The sequence below is a fragment of the Neoarius graeffei genome, chromosome 5 (assembly GCF_027579695.1).
Source record: "Neoarius graeffei isolate fNeoGra1 chromosome 5, fNeoGra1.pri, whole genome shotgun sequence".
Taxonomy (NCBI): domain Eukaryota; kingdom Metazoa; phylum Chordata; class Actinopteri; order Siluriformes; family Ariidae; genus Neoarius; species Neoarius graeffei.
The window spans coordinates 18,518,797-18,536,714 of record NC_083573.1 but is presented as its reverse complement, the minus strand read 5'-3'; the positions used below and the strand labels follow the sequence as shown (position 1 = coordinate 18,536,714).

The 17,918-nt window shown below is 39.9% G+C and overlaps 1 protein-coding gene across 3 annotated transcripts in view; it reads left to right on the top strand.

Annotated features, from left to right (window-relative positions):
- Positions 1-17,918, top strand: part of nphp3 (nephronophthisis 3) — a 76,200-nt gene that overhangs the window by 52,158 nt on the left and 6,124 nt on the right. For all 3 annotated transcript variants that reach the window (XM_060921366.1, XM_060921365.1, XM_060921367.1), the window contains 7 exons: positions 2,606-2,700; positions 2,852-2,974; positions 5,198-5,387; positions 6,301-6,542; positions 7,429-7,504; positions 7,596-7,723; positions 16,009-16,249. In XM_060921366.1, coding sequence (XP_060777349.1) covers positions 2,606-2,700; positions 2,852-2,974; positions 5,198-5,387; positions 6,301-6,542; positions 7,429-7,504; positions 7,596-7,723; positions 16,009-16,249 — 1,095 coding nt within the window. The remainder of the gene's footprint in view (positions 1-2,605; positions 2,701-2,851; positions 2,975-5,197; positions 5,388-6,300; positions 6,543-7,428; positions 7,505-7,595; positions 7,724-16,008; positions 16,250-17,918) is intronic.

Below are 17,918 nucleotides of genomic sequence, written 5' to 3'. Positions count from 1 at the left end.
AAACATGCTGAGCTTAGCTGAGCTCTCCACTGACCGATCCTTCACCTAGCGCACGTAGCGAGGGTGCGCGATGCCAGGCGGCATGCACAGCTGAGGCTTTACAGAGATACCCATTGTGAGCTTCACTAGAGGAGCTCTGCTCTTCTGCCATGATTGGAGATCTCAAACACGGAAGAGCTGAAAGGAATCGGAAACGTACGCAAGATTAGACCACTGTGGCAGCGGGGGCGTGGCCAAGCAGCAGTCTGTGAATGGAGGGCAGGGTCGGGGAAGGCAAGTGGCTAGGTCATTACACCTGATGTCAATTTGTGTGTGTGTGTTTGTTTCTTGCAGGGATGGAGTATAAAGGGAGGGGGAGAGGAACGAAGAGGGATTCGCTCCCCGACCACAACACGTGTGTGTGTGTGTGTGTGTGTGTGTGTGTGTGTGTGTGTGTGTGTGTGTGTGAGTGAGTGAGAGAAAGAAAGAAAGAAAGCTGAAAAGCTCAATAAAGTGAGTGGGTGTGAACACGAACTCTCGCCTGCCGTGCTTCTGTGCTCCACCCACATCGAGGATTACTACAGTGGTGCTGAAACCCGGGATGCACACCACTCACTTTATTGAGCTTTTCAGCTTTCTTTCGTTCACTCACTCACTCACTCACTCACTCACTCACTCACGTGTTGTGGTCGGGGAGCGAATCCCTCTTCTCTCCTCTCCCCCTCCCTTTATACTCCATCCCTGCAACAAACACACACACACACAAATTGACATCAGGTGTAATGACCTAGCCACTTACCTTCCCCGACCCCGCCCTCCATTCACAGACTGCTGCTTGGCCACGCCCCCGCTGCCACAACCACATCCGCAAATTTAGGCATCTTAAAATGTTTTTATTAATGCCAAATAAAATATCCAGCACAAATTATATATGATAGACATAAATTTATAATTTATACATTTTATTTTAAACACATTTTTAGTTAGCGGGACTGCAGCTTATCACCTCTCCCGTCCGCGCCCGCATTGTGCACTCCCCCTCCCGCCCGCAATGAGCTTTCAAAATTTGTCCCGCGCCGCACTGCTTTGCGGCGGGTCCCGTGGGTCCTGCGGGACTCCCGCGGGAGTGCAGGGCTCTAAGCTGAAACCTGCACACCATTGGATGTTCCAACAGGACAATGACCCCAAACACATCAAAGCTGGTGGTGGAATGGATAAAGCTTTTGGAAAGGCCTTCCCAAAGTCCTGACCGCAACCCTTTAGAATAATCCATGTGTTTTCGATAAAGTTGGACAGAATGCTGTTTCTCCATGTCAGAAAACACAAATTTAATTGAACTCTACCAATTCTGCCAAGAAGAGTGGTCATATATCCAAGCAGAATTCTGATAGAAGCTTGTTGATGGCTACCAAAAGCATCTGGTCAGGGTGAAACTTCCTAAGAGACATTTAGCCAAATATTAGGTGTGATGGATGTATATTTTTGACCCTGTGTTTATAATTCTGGCCCTGTGTGGATTTCAGAAAACTCAAAAAATTGGTGCATATTTTAGTAGGGTCTTTTTTTGGGGGGTCAAAGATATATGTTGTACAATCACTCTGCTACAGGAAAAGAACATTTCAGAAAAATCACTGAAAGCCCAATATTGCCATGACGTTCATGTCCATCTATGCACACGTCTAACTGCAACTATATGTACCAATCAGCCATAACATTAAAATCACCTGCCTAATGTTGTATAGGTCCCCCTTATGCCATCATAAAAGCTCTGACCCACAAGATCTCTGAAGGTGTGCTATGGTGTCTGGCACCACGTAGTTAGCAGCAGATCCCAAGGTGGGGCCTCCATGGATCGGACTTGTTTATCCAGTACGTCCCACTCAGTTGGGTTGAGTTTTGGGGAATTTGGAGGCCAAATCAACACCTTTAACTCTGTCATGTTCCTCAAACCATTCCTGAACAATTTTTGCTGTGTGGCAGGCTGCATTATCCTGCTGAAAGAGGCCACTACCATTAGGGAATACTGTTGTGATGAAGGGGGTGTACTTGGTCCCCATACACAGCAAGCTGCAATGCACTGTGTGTATTCATAACCAGTTCTGATACCTTTCTATCATAGTCAGCATTAACTTATTCAGCAGTTTGTGCTATAGTAGCTCTTCTGTGGGATCAGACCAGATAGACTGGCCCTCACACCCCATGAGCATCAGTGAGCCTGGGATGCCCATGACCCTGTTGCCAGTTCACTGGTTATCCTTCCTTGGACCACTTTTGGTAGGTACTAACCACTGCATACCGGGAACACCCCAGAAGACTTGGATTTGCTTTTGGAGATGCTCAGAACCAGCCATCTAGCATCACAACTTGGCCATTGTCAAAGTCGCGCTGATCCTTACGCTTGCCTATTTTTCCTGCTTCCAAGACATCAACTTCAAGAACTGACCGTTCACTTGCTGCCGAATATATCTAACCCCTTGACAGGTTCCATTGTAATGAGATAATCAATGTTATTCACTTCATGGGTCAGTGGTTTTAATGTTATGTCTGATCAGTGTATGAACTCATTGATTTTTAATGTTTGGGTTTGCAAAATCATGGGTGTGTTTTTTCTGTGTACCATGTCCAGACATGTGAGGCTGTAATGCAAGAGTTCCTCAATGGAGGGAGATGTTGCTCATTGTACAGAGACAAACTTATTCAGTATTTTAACCGGAAGCTTAGGTCTGTATCTTGTGCACACACACACACACACACACGCTCCTCATTTTGTATTTTAAAACTGGTCATGTATCTTTTGACACTTAGTCATGTATGTTCCCCTAATCACAATGAAAAGGTTAGTGAAAGTGTGTGTGTGTGTGTGTACGTACAGTGAGAACACAGTGACATGGCGTGTTGCTGATGAGTTGCCATGGTTATTGCAGCAGCAGGGGGACAAATGTAAACTACAGCTCAGTCTGCTCAACCTGTTTGTCTCCCAGAATCTCTACAAGAGGTGCCACTGTCCTTCATCCAGCAATATGTCCATTATTCTATCAATTTGTCCATCAATCTGTCATTGATGTCTAAAGGTCTTCACAGATGCAGCGTGATTTTGTTAAGTTTTTTTTTTTGCACTTCTGCGTCACTTATTCATGTCCCACTGTATGTGTAAAGACCTTTAGTCATTAGCCATCCTTCCTTACTTATTAATTTTTGTTCCATCATTCTTCCACCCTTCCTTTTTTTTTGTACTTTTTCTCTTGTCTGTCATTTATTCATTGATTTGGAAAGAATGACAAACAGGACGAAAAGTGCAAAAAGGAAGGCGGGGAGAACAAACATGAATACAAGTCAGGGCAAACATTTCATATAAATTAGTCTATGTACAACCTCGATTCCAAAAAAGTTGGGACAAAGTACAAATTGTAAATAAAAACGGAATGCAATAATTTACAAATCTCAAAAATTGATATTGTATTCACAATAGAACATAGACAACATATCAAATGTCGGAAGTGAGACATTTTGAAATTTCATGCCAAATATTGGCTCATTTGAAATTTCATGACAGCAACACATCTCAAAGTTGGGACAGGGGCAATAAGATGATGGAAAAGTTAAAGGTACAAAAAAGGAACAGCTGGAGGACCAAATTGCAACTCATTAGGTCAATTGGCAATAGGTCATTAACATGACTGGGTATAAAAAGAGCATCTTGGAGTGGCAGCGGCTCTCAGAAGTAAAGATGGGAAGAGGATCACCAATCCCCCTAATTCTGCGCCGACAAATAGTGGAGCAATATCAGAAAGGAGTTTGACAGTGTAAAATTGCAAAGAGTTTGAACATATAATCATCTACAGTGCATAATATCATCAAAAGATTCAGAGAATCTGGAAGAATCTCTGTGCGTAAGGGTCAAGGCCGGAAAACCATACTGGGTGCCTGTGATCTTCAGGCCCTTAGACGGCACTGCATCACATACAGGCATGCTTCTGTATTGGAAATCACAAAATGGGCTCAGGAATATTTCCAGAGAACATTATCTATGAACACAATTCACCGTGCCATCCGCCGTTGCCAGCTAAAACTCTATAGTTCAAAGAAGAAGCCGTATCTAAACACTATCCAGAAGCGCAGACGTCTTCTCTGGGCCAAGGCTCATTTAAAATGGACTGTGGCAAAGTGGAAAACTGTTCTGTGGTCAGACGAATCAAAATTTGAAGCTCTTTATGGAAATCAGGGACGCCGTGTCATTCGGACTAAAGAGGAGAAGGACGACCCAAGTTGTTATCAGCGCTCAGTTCAGAAGCCTGCATCTCTGATGGTATGGGGTTGCATTAGTGCGTGTGGCATGGGCAGCTTACACATCTGGAAAGACACCATCAATGCTGAAAGGTATATCCAGGTTCTAGAGCAACATATGCTCCCATCCAGACGACGTCTCTTTCAGGGAAGACCTTGCATTTTCCAACATGACAATGCCAAACCACATACTGCATCAATTACAGCATCATGGCTGCGTAGAAGAAGGATCCGGGTACTGAACTGGCCAGCCTGCAGTCCAGATCTTTCACCCATAGAAAACATTTGGCACATCATAAAACGGAAGATGCGACAAAAAAGACCTAAGACAGTTGAGCAACTAGAATCCTACATTAGACAAGAATGGGTTAACATTCCTATCCCTAAACTTGAGCAACTTGTCTCCTCAGTCCCCAGATGTTTACAGACTGTTGTAAAGAGAAAAGGGGATGTCTCACAGTGGTAAACATGGCCTTGTCCCAACTTTTTTGAGATGTTGTTGTCATGAAATTTAAAATCACCTAATTTTTCTCTTTAAATGATACATTTTCTCAGTTTAAACATTTGATATGTCATCTATGTTCTATTCTGAATAAAATATGGAATTTTGAAACTTCCACATCATTGCATTCCGTTTTTATTTACAATTTATACTTTGTCCCAACTTTTTTGGAATCGGGGTTGTACTTCAGAGCATCTAGAAACCAAGCATAACCTATTCAGGACACAATCTTGCAACTATTTCTACATTAGATAAGGGAAGGGTTTTCAGTACAGCAGCTAATAAGTATTGTATACTAGTATAGAGCTTGGTGTAAAAAAAAAAAAGTTTATGCTCTTTGTGACAATAGTGCAATCTGTAACATGTTGCTTGGCTACCTAATTATATAAAGGCTAATGTAATCCCTAACATTTCACTGTACATGTTTGTCAGGGGTCATTTCTCAGAGCTGCTGGCATACTGGCAGTTTGTTGGGAAGGATAAAGTGTCCATGGCAGGTGAATATTGTGATGCTCTGAAGGAGTTTGAGCGGAATTGTGAGAATGAAGAAAGCATGAGCAGACTGGCCAACCTGTATGAGACCCTCGGCCGATTTCTTAAAGACCTGGGGCTCCTCAGTCAGGTACAGACACGCGCATGTTTTTCTATTTCTACAGTTGAAGTTGGAAGTTTACATACATTTATGCTGAAGTCAAGTCATTTAAAACTCTTCTTTTAACCACTCCGTGAATTTCATATTGGCGAACTATAGTCTTGGCAAGTCGTTTAGGACATCAACTTTGTGCATGACGTGAGTAATTTTGCCAACAATTGTTTATGGACAGATTATTTCACTTATAATTGACTATCAGTGACTAAAACCAATTCCAGTTGGTCAGAAGTTTACATACATGAAGATAACTGTGCTTTTAAACAGACTGGAAAATTCCAGAAAATGAAAAGGCAATTTGGTAATTAGCTTCTGATAGGTTAATTGGAGGTGTACCTGTGGATGTATTTTAAGGCCATTGCCTCTTTGCTTGGCATCATGGGGGGGGGGAATAGTGATCTTAACTGAATGTTTGTTTGTTTGTTTGTTTGTTTGTTTGTTTTCTAGGATTAAAAGTCCTGTACACTGTATCTCTGTGCACAGGTTCACAAAAAGCTGTTCAGGAGTGTGGTGTTGTAAATTAAATTTTTTTTTTTTAGTGAGTTTTCTGTTCAGCTGAAAACAGAAACCTCAACAGATATCTGCACAATTTTCTAATAATATCTGAATGCTTGGCTGTTTTCTTGACACAGATAGGATTCTTCAAAGGCTGAAGGAAACACCAAAAAATTTTAAAATCATCATTGATGTGGCGGAAATGTACAGTATGTCAGTTTGTTTAGGATGTTATCATGTTGTTTTGGATTCGTGTTTGTTCTTGTGGTTAATATTTTCTTTTAAACATAATGAAAGAAATCCACAATGATTATCATTTCCTTTGCATTTTTGTGTGGGTGGGTGGTGTTCTTTTTTTTTTTTTTTTCCTTTTTCTTTCTTTCTCCTCCAGGCAGTTGCACCCCTACAGCGCTCTCTAGAGATTCGTGAGACAGCTTTGGATCCAGATCACCCCAGTGTGGCCCAGTCACTGCACCAGCTGGCAGGAGTGTATGTCCACTGGAGGAAGTTCGGCAATGCAGAGCAACTGTACAAGCAGGCACTGGAGATCAGCGAGAATGCATACGGAGCCGAGCACTCAAGTGTAGCAAGAGAACTTGACTCCCTCTCACTCCTGTACCAGAAACAAAACAAGTACGTCCTTTGCTAAAAGCCACTTTCCATTAAATAAGGAGTAAAACGCAACAGCGCATGCTGTTATATGAAAATAAGAGTGGTTGATGAAATGGAGTTACTGTTCCTACCTCAGAGCTGATTATTTTTTACAACACATCCCCAAAGTGTTTTCTTCCTCTTATACCACAGCAGTGTAAAATTTTTATTAATTAAAGAATAAGTTGTACTTGTATAGTTGCATTTAATGATCTGAAGCATCCATGAAAACAGACTACTTCCTGTTATCACTTACATTACAGCAGATATAAACAGTTGTTCCATCTCACACACACACACACACACACACACACCATTTTTTTTTCTCCATTCTATGTCTTAAAGTTGATGAGATGAAAAAACATACTATAGCTTGTCGTCATGCTACCAAGAAACCATCTGCTATCCTGGACACTTTCCTGTAACAGAAACCCTTAATCACTATTACAAAGCGCTGACACTTGAGACTCCTTCCAGAAATGCTCAGTTCCAGAAAACTTCAACATATCATCAGTTGTGGATTTTTAACCTATTATTATTAAATAACATGTTTTATGCATTTGTTTCTTTTTAGTTTTAGATTGTCAAGTGTCTGCCATATAAGTTGCTGTGAATGAGCCATTACTATAGAAATGATAATGGGTTAGAACGAGCACATTAATATAAACGTGTGGTGGTTTTTTTTTTTCTTCCACCCCCAACCCCCGCAGCCAACACTATTGTCAGAGCTGCTTTTATAGGAAATTAATCAACAAACTCTGACCAATTACATTCAAGAATCCAAAAACGCTGTGCTATAAAAGCCATTGTCTTTTCTCGATGCAGCCCTTTGCTAATGTGTGTTTTTAATTGTGGTTTTCATTGTCAGGTATGAGCAGGCTGAGAAGCTGCATAAGAGATCGGTGAAAATCAAGCAGAAAATGGCGCGGCAGAAAGGCCACATGGTGAGAAATGACGAGTAATTCTTGTTTTTAATCATAGCATTGCAGCTTCTGCCAAGATTTTTATTGTCTGAATGGTTGTGTGCACGCGCAGTATGGGTTCACTCTACTACGTCGTCGAGCACTACAGTTGGAAGAATTGACTCTCGGTAAAGACTCAGCTGACTGTGCCAAGACTCTCAATGAACTCGGTGTCCTCTACTACCTCCAGAACAACCTTGAGTCAGTATCTTTCTCTTCTGTTTACCTCCAAAATATGTCCACTTTCAGTGTGATGGGATTTTGTATATTAATCCCATCTTGTGGTGGTGGAAAGAAACCTGTGATGGTTTTTGCAACAAATGTAGTAAAGTATTCTGGAGCTGTGACTATCTTTGAAACTGCAAGCTACTCTACTAACTAATGCACCGTAATACACTGTAGGATTGTGAAAGCAGCATGTTATACTGAACAAATTTTCCAAATGTTTAGAGTATGATGCTGCTTTACATAATATACAAACAGTTCCACTTCCTATTCATTATAGATCAGTTAATTACTCCTGCTTTCATATTTGCCAAGAAGAATCAGTTTGCATCAAAACGACAAATGTAAGAGAATCTCTCCTCTTTCTAACACTCCATTCACACTTGGACCAGAAACTGTAAATTTTGCCATTATGCTGTAATGGTTAGAGAAGCAGCTTTGGGACCAAAAGGACACCAGTTCGATTACCTGGACCAGCAGGAATGGCTGACATGCCCTTGAGCAAGGCATCTAACCCCAACTGTTCCCCAAGCTGCTCTGGGTACGTTGTATGTCATGCTGGATAAGCGCGTCTGCTAAATGCCTGTAATGTAATGGTGTCTTGTGGGAATGGGAACAAACTGGTAAAGCTGAAACGTTAATCTATCCCCTGGTGACCTCGTAACGTTTACAGAAACATTTTGTTCTGGCTCCAGTGCAAATCAGAGCCATCAGGTTTACATTTTGACATTGCTGGGAGTGATTTAAATTATATAGTGATATTGCGACCGAACTACTCCTACTGCCTCAATATAAAGCAGCTGGAATTAAAAGAAAACATCAGCAGATACAGTTAGGTCCATATATATTTGGACACTGACACAAATTTTGTTTTTTTACCTGTTTACTGAAACATATTCAAGTTATAGTTATATAATGGACATAAAGTCCAGACTTTCAGCTTTCATTTGAGGGTATCCACATTAAAATTGGATGAAGGGTTTAGGAGTTTCAGCTCCTTAACATGTGCCACCCTGTTTTTAAAGGGACCAAAAGTAATTGGACAATTGACTCAAAGGCTATTTCATGGGCAGGCGTGGGCAATTCCTTCGTTATGTCATTCTCAATTAAGCAGATAAAAGGCCTGGAGTTGATTTGAGGTGTGGTGCTTGCATTTGGAAGATTTTGCTGTGAAGAAAACATGCGGTCAAAGGAGCTCTCCATGCAGGTGAAACAAGCCATCCTTAAGCTGCGAAAACAGAAAAAAAACATCCGAGAAATTGCTACAATATTAAGAGTGGCAAAATCTACAGTTTGGTACATCCTGAGAAAGAAAGAAAGCACTGGTGAACTCATCAATGCAAAAAGACCTGGATGCCCACAGAAGACAACAGTGGTGGATGATCGCAGAATAATTTCCATGGTGAAGAGAAACCCCTTCACAACAGCCAACCAAGTGAACAACACTCTCCAGGAGGTAGGCGTATCAATATCCAAATCTACCATAAAGAGAAGACTGCATGAAAGTAAATACAGTGGGTTCACTGCATAGTGCAAGCCACTCATAAGCCTCAAGAATAAAAAGTCTAGATTGGACTTTGCTAAAAAACATCTAAAAAAGCCAACACAGTTCTGGAAGAACATTCTTTGGACAGATGAAACCAAGATCAACCTCAACCAGAATGATGGAAAGAAAAAAGTATGGCAAAGGTGTGGTACAGCTCATGATCCAAAGCATACCACATCATCTGTAAAACACAGTGGAGGCAGTGTGATGGCTTGGGCATGCATGGCTGCCAGTGGCACTGGGTCACTAGTGTTTATTGATGATGTGACACAGGACAGAAGCAGCCAGATGAATTCTGAGGTATTCAGAGACATACTGTGTGCTCAAATCCAGGCAAATGCAGCCAAACTGATTGGTCAGCGTTTCATAATACAGATGGACAGTGACCCAAAACATAAAGCCAAAGCAACCCAGGAGTTTATTAAAGCAAAGAAGTGGAATATTCTTGAATGGCCAAGTCAGTCACCTGATCTCAACCCAATTGAGCATGCATTTCACTTGTTAAAGACTAAACTTCAGACAGAAAGGCCCACAAACAAACAGCAACTGAAAACTGCTGCAGTAAAGGCCTGGCAGAGCATTAAAAAGGAGGAAACACAGCGTCTGGTGATGTCCATGAGTTCAAGACTTCAGGCAGTCATTGCCAACAAAGGGTTTTCAACCAAGTATTAGAAATGAACATTTTATTTACAATTATTTAATTTGTCCAATTACTTTTGAGCCCCTGAAATGAAGGGATTGTGTTTAAAAAATGCTTTAGTTCCTCACATTTTTATGCAATCATTTTGTTCAACCCACTGAATTAAAGCTGAAAGTCTGAACTTCAACTGCATCTGAATTGTTTTGTTCAAAATTCATTGTGGTAATGTACAGAACCAAAATTAGAAAAATGTCTCTGTCCAAATATTTATGGACCTAACTGTATAATCAAAAATATGAATAGGCTTTGCTTGAACAAAACAAATGTTCAGAAACAGGAAGAGAACTCTTTCTCTCTCGCATGATAGAGATCTAATGTTGCCATATTGCTAATTAGCTTATGTCTCAACAATTGACTTGCCACCTTCTGAATTATACATTATATCTGGTCTCACAAGGTTCGCACTCCATAGCATTCTGTTAAATACAGTCAGGTGGGAAAACAATACACGATATCTGTAAATTTTTCAGTCATGGAACACTGAGAGGGAATGAAAATTTGTTCTCTATTCTGTGTTTTTTTTTTTTACCTCCTATATTAACAGATTTCATATGGGAAAGGAGTTTAAAGAGTGCTTCAGGTCAATAATGTAGTGAAGGAAAATATTTCTGAACATGATTTCATATTATTTGGGGAACGCGATAATAGAAATACTGGGCAAGTTCAGTACATTTTTGCATTTATGATGATAAATGCAGGTTCTTTATTATGGGTTGCAAAATTTAGATGAATCTGGTTCAGAGAATATTTGTACACAGTTTTAAAAAATGCTCCAATTTTAAGAATGCATAATTATTCATTATGGATTAGGAAATCTTTATGAAGCAACATGAGTTAATAGATTGGAATTTTATCTCAATGAACATCACTGACATGGAGATAATGGTGTTAACTATTGATTAGTGCAGAGGGAAGATTTAATTTTCTAATGTCAATATTCAATTCACCAGAACATCTCTATCGCGGTTTCTTTGTAAACTAATGAGCGATTAAAAATGAAGCAATCTAGTGACTGCCGAGCAGCCTAGCAAACAAAAGCAAACTAGCACTGGAAAGTTACCTCAGTCAGCAAAAGCAACCTTGTGAATGAACACAAACGGAGTGAAAGCAACCAAACAGTCGTGAATGAAAACAACTGAGAGGGCAAAATATCTAATGTGAAAAAAGGCAAACTAGTGAGTGATGGCAAACTAAAAAGCAAATCGCAGCACAAAGCAAGCACAAAGCAAATGTGTGTGAAGGCAATCTAGCAAGTGAAAGTAATCGTGCAGGTAAAACTAATCTGCGAATACAAGCTAGCAAGCAAAAGCAAACTAAACTGAAAATCATGAGTGAAGGTAACCCAACCTGCAAAAGCAAACCGCTAAATGAAAGCAATCTAACAAATGAAAACAAACTAATCCGCTGAAAGCAAAATCACACAAACGAGCGAAAATAATCTCATGAGCAAACATCACCTAACCTACAAAAGCACACAGTTCTCCATGCATTATTATACCATTGCGCTACTGAATTCCCAGTTCTAATGGGTCAGAGGGTGTTGAGTAATTTTTCAACAGTGGTTCTGACAGAAGAGTGGCTACAGATTTCTATTACTCTCCTCTTTCTGATACATTGTTTCTATAGTAACAACTTGTATAGAAACACTCCACATAAAAGGATTTTAAGAGCGGTGTGTAATTTTTAATATTCTGCGAGAATAAATTTATTTAGTGTTTCATAGAAGGAGCCTCCGTTTTTGAAAGGGGTCCGTGCTTTGTTGCAGTCTGTCCCATCACATTGGTTTTGTCTTCAAAATGAAGGGTTTTGTAGTTTGTCACATGTGTTTTTGTTTTATTAACTTAGAGATACAGGAGCTAACTTGTTTGGGTATTCCACAACATTAAATGGAACTATAAATTAATGTATGTTGATGTGGGGGAGGGAGGGAATAATTTGCCAGTCTTTGAGGTATAAGAGGAATAAAACACTTCAGCGTGTGTTTATTGTAAAATAATCAGCTGCTAATTATTTTCCTACTTCACCACTGTCAGGATCTGTTAATACATATTTTGTTGACTAATGAGCTTTTTGGAATATAATTAATATAATTTGATAATCATTCAGCTTCATAATTTGTGAAATAAAATGTTTAACAAATGGACACAAACCTTAGACTGTGCTGCGTTTAGTCAAACATGAGCAGTATTGTTAGTGGATGTAATGCCTTTTTGTAATGCTTTAAAATGAATATACATCATTAGTAATGACCAATTAATCAATAAAGCGGGGAAAAATAATATTTATTATTTGTTATTTTATTATCACGCACAAAGCTATCGATAAATCGCAGCTTCCGGAAGAAGGCAGCCTTGCCTCAGGGCGAATCTTGCATGACGTTACACGTGGAACCCCAGTGATCTTGGTCATTTCTGTTCACCTGACTCCATGCTTGTTTACTCACTGAGATTGGTTATTGTTGTAGGAATCTTACAAAAATAATGATGGGAAAATGCTGCGTTGTGTTTGGATGTTAATTCCTATACAACAGGACATTCAGTTCACGCATTTCCGAGAAGCAACACTAATCTAAAGCGACAGTGGGTGAAGTTTGAGCAAACGAAGCGGGCAGATTTCGTGTTGCCTACTAATAATAAATTTGATTCAAGTGTTCACCAGAATGACCACATGGGAATTATTGGAGCAAAAAGAAGCCCATTTATTTAATAAATGACATTTGATCTGACATTTGGACAGTTTGTTGATTCCCCTATTATCTTACACACGCATGCACACACACACACACACACACACACACACACACACAGTGCACCAAACGCAGGATTATGAGCAACATTTACACGCTCGCGACATCCGGTCTCATCATATCTGATAACAGGAAGAAAAATGCATGTGTGCAGTCATCATTATTAACTGAAACATGTTAAATGCTGTCAGAGTGCAATATTGCAAGACTCGATTTGTTTTTAGTTTTGTTCAGGTAAACATGATGAAAGGTACAGTGGTGCTTGAAAGTTTGTGAACCCTTTAGAATTTTCTATATATCTGCATAAATATGACCTAAAACATCAGATTTTCACACAAGTCCTAAAAGTAGATAAAGAGAACCCAGTTAAACAAATGAGATGAAAATATTATACTTGGTCATTTATTAATTGAGGGAAATGATCCAATATTATATATCTGTGAGTGGCAAAAGTATGTGAACCTCTAGGATTAGCAGTTAATTTGAAGGTGAAATTAGAGTCAGGTGTTTTCAATCAATGGGATGACAATCAGGTGTGAGTGGGTGCCCTGTTTTATTTAAAGAACAGGGATCTATCAAAGACTGATCTTCACAACACGTTTGTGGAAGTGTATCATGGCACGAACAAAGGAGATTTCTGAGGACCTCAGAAAAAGCGTTGTTGATGCTCATCAGGCTGGAAAAGGTTACAAAACCATCTCTAAAGCGTTTGGACTCCACCAATCCACAGTCAGACAGATTGTGTACAAATGGAGGAAATTCAAGACCATTGTTACCCTCCCTAGGAGTGGTCGACCAACAAAGATCACTCCAAGAGCAAGGCGTGTAATAGTCTGCGAGGTCATGAAGGACCCCAGGGTAACTTCTAAGCAACTGAAGGCCTCTCTCACATTGGCTAATATTAATGTTCATGAGTCCACCATCAGGAGAACACTGAACAACAATGGTGTGCATGGAAGGGTTGCAAGGAGAAAGCCACTGCTCTCCAAATAAACATTGCTGCTCGTCTGCAGTTTGCTAAATATCACGTGGACAAGCCAGAAGGCTATTGGAAAAATGTTTTGTGGACGGATGAGACCAAAATAGAAATTTTTTATTTAAATGAGAAGCGTTATGTTTGGAGAACGGAAAACACTGCATTCCAGCATAAGAACCTTATCCCATCTGTGAAACATGGTGATGGTAGTACTATGGTTTGGGCCTGTTTTGTTGCATCTGGGCCAGGATGGCTTGCCATCATTGATGGAACAATGAATTCTGAATTATACCAGCAAATTCTAAAGGAAAATGTCAGGACATCTGTCCATGAACTGAATCTCAAGAGAAGGTGGGTCATGCAGCAAGACGACCCTAAGCACACAAGTCATTCTACCAAAGAATGGTTAAAGAAGAATAAAGTTAATGTTTTGGAATGGCCAAGTCCTGACCTTAGTCCAATCAAAATGTTGTGGAAGGACCTGAAGCGAGCAGTTCATGTGAGGAACCCCACCAACATCCCAGAGTTGAAGCTGTTCTGTACGGAAGAATGGGCTAAAATTCCTCCAAGCCGCTGTGCAGGACTAATCGGAAATGTTTAGTTGCAGTTATTGCTGCACAAGGGGGTCACACCAGATACTGAAAGCAAAGGTTCACATACTTTTGCCACTCACAGATATGTAATATTGGCTCATTTTCCTCGATAAATAAATGACCAAGTATAATATTTTTGTCTCATTTGTTTAACTGGGTTCTCTTTATCTACTTTTAGGACTTGTGTGAAAATCTGATGATGTTTTAGGTCATATTTATACAGAAATATGGAAAATTCTAAAGGGTTCACAAACTTTCAAGCACCACTGTAAGTGTCCTGCACATCTCTCTCTCTCTCTCTCTCTCTCTCTCTCTCTCTCTCTCTCTCTCTGTCTCTCATACGAGTGCTACAGAGGAAGACTGTCATGAACTGAGTGAACTGGCAGTTTCTTGTCTTGGGAGCTTGAAAAGATAACCATTTACTCCTGAATATCCTTGATAATCATCTGCCCCTTCTTCTGACATAATAAGAATCCCAATCACTATCGGAATTCTCTCCAAAATGTGATTCCATATTAAGACTGGTCTAACCACTGCTGCGCACATGAACAAAATTGATACCTGAATTGTTACACGTGTGACGTCACACACCCCTTTGGGATCTTCTGGATCAGTCTCAGCAGATTCCGTGAAAATCGGCTAATTTTATTGATTTTCCATCAATTTATGGCCTTTTGGATTAGCTATGCTTCAAAAACACATGGTCAATCAATATAATGATTGTTGCTTTGTACAAGGAAAAAAGTGGGGTTTAGAGGCATTACATACACTTTAAAGGTCCACAATAGCAGCTTTTGGACCAGAGGAACTTTTTTTTTTCTCTCATAGTTCTTAGAACTGTTTGAGGAAGTTCTGCCTTTTTTATGTGGCCGCACTGCAAGAACCAACAACGGTCACAGTTCTTAGAATGCTGTTTTGAGGTCCTCTCTAAGCACAAGAGAAACCATGAATGATGAAAATGTACTTTGGTTGAACATGAGAAAATGCAGCACAGGCAACCACCATTTTTAAAAATCTGTGTAAAACGTAAGATGTGTAAACAGCTCTTAATGTTAGCCTTAAAAAAATGGTGGGGGGAATCAGACAACTGGTAAAGTCCCAGGCTTTATTGAGAGGATATGCGACAGAGGAAATACAGCGTGATTTTGATGCATCTAAGCAAGATATATAAAAATATTCATGAGCATTTCCTGCTATTGTCATGCTCAAAAGGTAGCTTATATTATTTCAGCGTTCCTATTGGTAGTGCGCATGCAAACAGAAAAAAAGGCCCTTGAAGGTATGTAGTTCTTGGGTGAGCTCCTCACTGGATAGTTCCTCTCAGTAAATCCCTAAAACTAGACTTGTCTGGTCTGAAAGCACCTAATGTAGGATTCTTCCAACTGAATGCCCCTCCCTTTCCAAGTGTGTATAATAGAACATACGGAGGAGGACCCGTGGAAGACAATCTGCACCATATGTAGATATAAAGGGCTCATTCTAAGTTTATGAAAATATGATTCATAGTTAAAGGTAACTGTGCACTAATTAACAGCTAATAGAGACCCCTAAATCCTGCATAATGGACCTTTTTAAACTGTTTTATACCTATCCTTTAAATCTGTGTGGCTTAATCTGTGATCCTGATTATTTGTTTTGTAATAAATAATTAGCTTGTACCAGTCATTGGATTGTAACGGATTTCTTGCATTGTGTTAAAGTGCAGCGAAGGTGTTCCTGATGCGTTCGTTGGAGATGCGGCAGCGTGTGTTGGGCGCCGATCACCCAGATTGTGCTCAGTCTCTGAATAACTTGGCTGCCCTGCACTGTGAGAAGAGGGATTACGAGAGTGCTGAGCAGCTGTATGAGAAAGCACTGGAAATCCGCAAACAAGCCCTCGCTCCTGACCACCCATCTCTCGCCTATACCCTCAAACATCTTGCCATGCTCTACAAACGCAGGGTGAGGGAGAGACATGTACTACAGCACTCTTGTACTTCACTGTGTTTTTACGCAGCTGAGAAACTAAGAAGGAAAAATACATAATTTCTAGCTGCAGCTTGTGACTATAAATATGCTGCAAGCATATTTTCACTGTTTTAAAGTATAATTTAAAACACTGTCAGTTTCTCTGATAAAACCTACAAATTGACAAACAACAACGGCGTAGTGGGGTCTGTTACTGTTACCACCCCAGAGTTGATTAGTAAGATGAATATTTTCCTCCAGTAGCTCATTTTGAAGTGTTTTGTTCATCCTATACCATAGTAATTTGTCAAGGAATACTTAAGTAATTAAAACCACCTTTTAGAAGCTATAAAGTCATTTGTGTACCAGACACTTTTTTTCTCTCTTGAAATTAATAAGAAAAAATTCAACCTTTCAGTAAAAACACAGAAAACTTCAGTATATCAACAATTACACAATTTGAACATGTGTGTGAAACTTGTAGACTATAGAACAAGCTTGATGATGATGATAAAATCTGCGATTTGCAGCCAGAACCAGTCACAGCTGCTGTTTATAGAAAACTCATTAACATCATCTGACTAATCAGAATCAAGGATTGAACAGCGCTGTGGTATAATTAAATAATCTTGGCTGGTGTTGAATGGTCTATCAGATATATTCCATTCAGCTAGTGTGATACTGAACAAGTTGAAGATGAGTTCAATATCATGCTAGCTGAATGGAATATACAGTTAGGTCCATAAATATTTGGACAGAGACAACATTTTTCTAATTTTGGTTCTGTACATTACCACAATGAAGTTTGAACAAAACAATTCAGATGCAGTTGAAGTTCAGACTTTCAGCTTTAATTCAGTGGGTTGAACAAAATGATTCCATAAAAATGTGAGGAACTAAAGCATTTTTTAAACACAATCCCTTCATTTCAGGGGCTCAAAAGTAATTGGACAAATTAAATAATTGTAAATAAAATGTTCATTTCTAATACTTGGTTGAAAACCCTTTGTTGGCAATGACTGCCTGAAGTCTTGAACTCATGGACATCACCAGACGCTGTTTCCTCCTTTTTAATGCTCTGCCAGGCCTTTACTGCAGCGGTTTTCAGTTGCTGTTTGTTTGTGGGCCTTTCTGTCTGAAGTTTAGTCTTTAACAAGTGAAATGCATGCTCAATTGGGTTGAGGTCAGGTGACTGACTTGTCCATTCAAGAATATTCCACTTCTTTGCTTTAATAAACTCCTGGGTTGCTTTGGCTTCATGTTTTGGGTCATTGTCCATCTGTATTATGAAACGCTGACCAATCAGTTTGGCTGCATTTGCCTGGATTTGAGCACACAGTATGTCTCTGAATACCTCAGAATTCATCCGGCTGCTTCTGTCCTGTGTCACATCATCAATAAACACTAGTGACCCAGTGCCACTGGCAGCCATGCATGCCCAAGCCATCACACTGCCTCCGCCGTGTTTTACAGATGATGTGGTATGCTTTGGATCATGAGCTGTACCATGCCTTCGCCATACTTTTTTCTTTCCATCATTCTGGTAGAGGTTGATCTTGGTTTCATCTGTCCAAAGAATGTTCTTCCAGAACTGTGCTGGCTTTTTTAGATGTTTTTTAGTAAAGTCCAATCTAGCCTTTTTATTCTTGAGGCTTATAAGTGG